The sequence below is a fragment of the Clupea harengus genome, chromosome 21, assembly GCF_900700415.2.
Source record: "Clupea harengus chromosome 21, Ch_v2.0.2, whole genome shotgun sequence".
In the NCBI taxonomy this organism is placed as follows: Eukaryota; Metazoa; Chordata; class Actinopteri; order Clupeiformes; family Clupeidae; genus Clupea; species Clupea harengus.
This window is the reverse complement of record NC_045172.1, coordinates 24,424,284-24,429,283: the sequence shown is the minus strand read 5'-3', so window position 1 is coordinate 24,429,283 and position 5,000 is coordinate 24,424,284. Positions and strand designations below refer to the sequence as shown.

The 5,000-nt window shown below is 45.0% G+C and overlaps 1 protein-coding gene and 1 long non-coding RNA gene across 7 annotated transcripts in view; one reads left to right on the top strand and one right to left on the bottom strand.

Annotated features, from left to right (window-relative positions):
• agpat3 (1-acylglycerol-3-phosphate O-acyltransferase 3) overlaps positions 1–2,838 on the top strand; it is a 23,281-nt gene extending 20,443 nt beyond the window's left edge. For all 6 annotated transcript variants that reach the window (XM_031558253.2, XM_031558254.2, XM_031558255.2 and 3 more), the window contains 2 exons: positions 2,043–2,241; positions 2,571–2,838. In XM_031558253.2, coding sequence (XP_031414113.1) covers positions 2,043–2,241; positions 2,571–2,662 — 291 coding nt within the window. In that variant the 3' untranslated portion in view covers positions 2,663–2,838. The remainder of the gene's footprint in view (positions 1–2,042; positions 2,242–2,570) is intronic.
• LOC116218109 overlaps positions 1–3,482 on the bottom strand; it is an 11,580-nt gene extending 8,098 nt beyond the window's left edge. Inside the window, exon 1 of the long non-coding RNA XR_004162672.1 lies at positions 3,268–3,482. This is a non-coding gene — a long non-coding RNA (uncharacterized LOC116218109). The remainder of the gene's footprint in view (positions 1–3,267) is intronic.
• Positions 3,483–5,000: the final 1,518 nt, after the last annotated feature.

Here is a 5,000-nt window from a genome sequence, read left to right as displayed (position 1 = left end):
TCATAAATGACACAACAACACAATGGCAGTATCCAGTTCTATAGTTGTATATCTACTGTCAGCCCATCGACCGATTTCATGTGAAAACACCACTGTTCTACCATATTGTAACAACTCTATTCTAGTTCTGAAGTTAGTTGCGGTTGTCTGATTTAGCAAAGGACTCATTTACATTTTACATTTATTCATTTAGCAGACGCTTTTGTCCAAAGTGACGTACAAGGGAGAATGGAATGGAGTAAACTCAATAGAATGGCGGTCTGATGAGTAGAGTTACGGTTTATTCTCCGTAACAAACCAGAAGCACACACACACACACGATGGAGAGAGAGAAGGACGCATGATTAGGAGATATTGTCCATAGTGTAGTGTCTCTTTGTGTTGGCCTTGCGTCCCCTTGTCTTCAAAGTTTCCTCAACGTCCCAGCATCTCTCCTTGCTCAGTATGGGACAGTACAGTATCTACCTAGGTATGAAAGGCGTGAAGGTCTGCAGACAGGAAAGGTCTGGGTGACCATTTGAATGTTAATGAATGTGGTGCAAATCTGATGCATTCTTGTGGGGGAAGGATTCACATGAGTTACAACTACTTAGAAAGTATGAAAAACACCAAAACTCTTCACCCATTTTTTAAATGTTTATTTTGATCACTACCCTTGTCAAAACGTCATGGTGTGCTTCTTTGGAAGATGGAAACCCGAGCTCATTTTTTTCACATCTTTTAAAAATGAGATGAAGTAAAAGTGCTTGAAGTGGCAAGAGAATAGGCAGGGTAAATACTCTTCAATACACACACACATACACACACACGCACACACACACACACACACACGCACACACACACACTGGAAGTGGTGAGAGGATAGGCAGGGTAATCGATAACCCAGAAAATTCATGACCGGCAACATTCAAGATGATAAAAAGCTCATTATGTGTGTCACCAACTTTACTACTAAATGAAGCTGTCTTGGAGTATCAGATGCTCCAGTTCATCTGATGTTGGCTGGTTAGGCGCACACACACACACACACACACACACACACACACACACACACACACACACACACACAGAGCTGGTTAGGTTGTTTGTAGCCATCTAACTCAGTCAGAGGGGATAAGAGGGCATTTAGGAGCGGTAAGATAAGATAAAAAAAAATAAGATAAAAGATAAGATAAAATAAAAGATAAGATAAAATAAGGACAGAAATCCACCAGAGAAGCATCCAGTTTAGCTGTATGTACACATTAGGTGTTAAATTCATTTAATTTAATTTAATTTAATTTAATTTAATTTAATTTAATTTAATTTAATTTAATTCAATTCAGTTTTATTTACATAGCACAAAAACAATAGAAATATCTCCAAGGTGCTTTACAGAGAACCCCCTGGAGCAAGCACAACGGGGACAGGGGCGAGGTAACAATGCTGTGAAAACCTGCCATCTGCTTGCAGCCGGTCGGGTAGAGAGGTAGAGAGAGAAACACGTGTAGATTATCTTCTCGGGATGATGATCTGTGGAACTGAACTAAACTGCGTGTTTTCTACCATGCTGTAACCCCTTTTTATGAGGCGTTGCTGATTGTCTCTGTCCTTGACAATGAAGTGCCAATATAATCAATAATAACAAGAATCAATAATATATATGTATTTTATGACATCCCTAGTAACCACGCACGCACGCACGCACGCACGCACGCACACACACACACACATACACACACACAAGGATTTTCTTCCTGTTAACAGGGAGTTCTTCCTTGCCCCCCTGGCTATTGTGCTTACTCTAAGGGGGTTTAGGCTCTGGGCTCTGTGAAGCACCTAGAGACAGTTTTATTGTTTTGGTGCTATATAAATGAAAAGGTGTATATTAATTATTGTTTAATAATTATTTTATGTTTGTGTTATGTTTATGTTAATTATGTTTATTAATTATTATCCTGCCCTGCATGCATTGATGCTTAAATCCTTTTGCAGAACACTACATGCAGCGCCTCAACTGGATGTTTGTCTCATGTGTTCCTTCTGTTCTGTCTGTCTCCCAGGATGCATTGCAGGAGCACTATGAGACGGAGGGCTCGTTCCCCGGCCCCACCATCCGGCCGCCCCGCCGCCTCTGGTCGCTGCTCAACTTCCTGTTCTGGGCGGGGCTTCTCCTGTCTCCGCTCATTCACTTCGCCTGGGGCGTCGTCATCAGCGGCTCGCCCCTCCTCATCATCGGCTTCATGCTCTTTCTGATTGTCGGTGTGTACACACACACACACACACAAGTGCGCGCACTCTCACACACACACACACACACACACACACTCACACACAAGTGCGCGCACTCTCACACTCACACACATACACACACACACACGTGTGCGCACTCACACACACACACATATGCGCGCACTCACACACACACACATATGCGCACACACATATGCGCACACCACACACACACACACACACACACACACACACACTTGCATACACCTGACATGAAACTTACACATCTTTCTATGGCTTGTAGTAACCGTGTGTGTGTGTGTGTGTGTGTGTGTGTGTGTGTGTGTGTGTGATCCCAGCCTCTGTAGCAGTGCGGCGGCTGATAGGGGTGACGGAGGTGAAGAAGACGGGCTCCAGCTACGGCGATCCGGAGGCCAAGAAGCAGAATTAAGATCTCTCTCTCTTTCCTCTCTCTCTCTGTCTCTCTCTCTCTCTCTTTCCTCTCTCTCTCTGTCTCTCGCTCTCTCCTCTCCCTGAGTGCAGTGGCTTGCGTGCTCTCGCGCTCAGAGCTTCTTTTCGACCACAGCTCCACAAACAAGACAAAGAAACAGCAAAGGGTTCTGGGTATTGTAGTTCTGCTGAAGCGTTTTGGGGGGGTAGAGTAAACTAGAGTAATTAACACTAACTGTGCTGATCAGTCATGATAATGGAAAAGGCCAATGCAGATGGGATTAGGGTGAGGCATGCATACACAAGGAATGCATGTACACACACACACACACACACACACACGCACTTATTTTCACAAACACACACACACACACTCCCTCCTATGTTTACACACACTAAACTCACACACCTGTATTCACACATACCTACACTCATGCATCTGTACACACACACACACACACACACACACACACTCACTCAATGCACCTGCCTTCTCTATCACACACAGATCCCCTCCTTCACACACCAACGTTCACACTCCTACACACACCTCCTGTGTGTTGACACTCTTCCCAGTGCACCTCTCTCTCCCTCTCACACACTCACACACACACACACACACACACACACACACACACTGGAAAAAGAAAGGTCATATGAGCAGATATGCCTAGAAATTTAACACACCCATTTACACAGCAGATATGATAACACACACACACACACACACACTCACACAGCAGAGATGGCACATTATCTCTGCACACACCACACACTCACACAGAGATATAAGTCGGTTAATGTAATACTCCTGCCCCACCCCCCCACACTCACACACACATACACTCTCACAAAGAGTAGTATGTAGTAGTAGTAACCCAACAACCCCCCCCACACACACACAGTCACACACAGTCACACACAGTCACACACAGACAGACAGACAGACAGACAGACAGACAGACAGACAGACAGACAGACAGACAGACAGACAGACAGACAGACAGACAGACAGACAGACAGACAGACAGGTTCGTGTAGTATCCACCCCAAACTCACTCACTCACTCCAGAAGCCCAGTGCTCCACGTCCCGTTAGCGACATGCTCACAGAATGCAGGCATCGTGAACAACACCTGTTGCTCTGGTTCCTTCCTGGTTCTCACAATGGCCTGGCCGCTGTCACTGTAGCAACCACCAGGATGTGATCATTGTTGCTGTAGCAACCTCCTCGGCCCACACACACACACACACACACAGGGAGCACGTGGTGAGAGATGGCGCCTGTTCCTCGCAGGGGCTGACGGTCCAACCCCCCCGGAGCGGAGTTCTCCATCATCATCATCACACGAGGAAGGGTTACTGCACTGTTCCTGCTCCGCCGGTTCTGCCTAAAGATTCCTCTGAAAACAGAACTGTTGTGACAAGGCAATATCTCTCACTTATCTGTGTTGCTATTTCAGTTTGTGTCCCCCCCCACCTTACTTCCTGTGTAGACACCACAATGGTACCCTGCCCTCTGCAGGCGAGAGCTGGTATAGCGTGAGAGTTTTGAGGTCAGAATCCTGCCAAGCCTTAACAGTTTGTGCAGCTTCCTGATCTGGTGTGCACGACTGTTGTCACCCCCCCCCCCCCCCCTTCGTAACAGCACTAAAGGGTAGCTGAGAGACTTACGCAGAGCATGTAGAGATTGGATTCATTCTCATGCAGAGGAGAAGTATTGGGAGAGGGGTATTTTAATTTCCTATTTAAAAAAACTGCTAGCTGAAGAAAAAACTGGCTAACATCAGAGGGCTGGGACTGATGTCGTCAAGCCCTCGTGTGATTTATAGTAGGTCTGGACTGAAACTACATGAAAGCCGTGAACTGTCCCCATGGCAACTGATGTGTTCTTAGCATTTGTTTCCAGACAAAACACCACGGGAGGTGGGGTGGGGGGTGGCTGTGATTAATAAAGTATCGATTTGGTTGTATCCCCCATACTTCTGTTTTTTGGAGGGTAAGGATGGGGTGAAAAATGTATATTTAGATCCAATAGAAATAGTAAATAAAACTATTACTGATTTTTTTTTTCTTTTTTGTAATACCTTCCAAATTGATTAAAGAATTCAGATCAAGAACTCAATTATGTGTGAAAGTGTTTGTGTTACAGCCATTATAGGCTTCTTCTGGAGTTTGCACTTTTGTAAAAACATAAACATTTTGAACATGTTTTGAGGGCTGGGAGGTATTTGGGGAATATACTTGGCTACAGTATTACGTCATGCATTTTTAATATTTCTCAATTTCGTCTGTTGGAGAATTCCACAACAGTTATCGGTAGTCATCTTAAATCTCTTG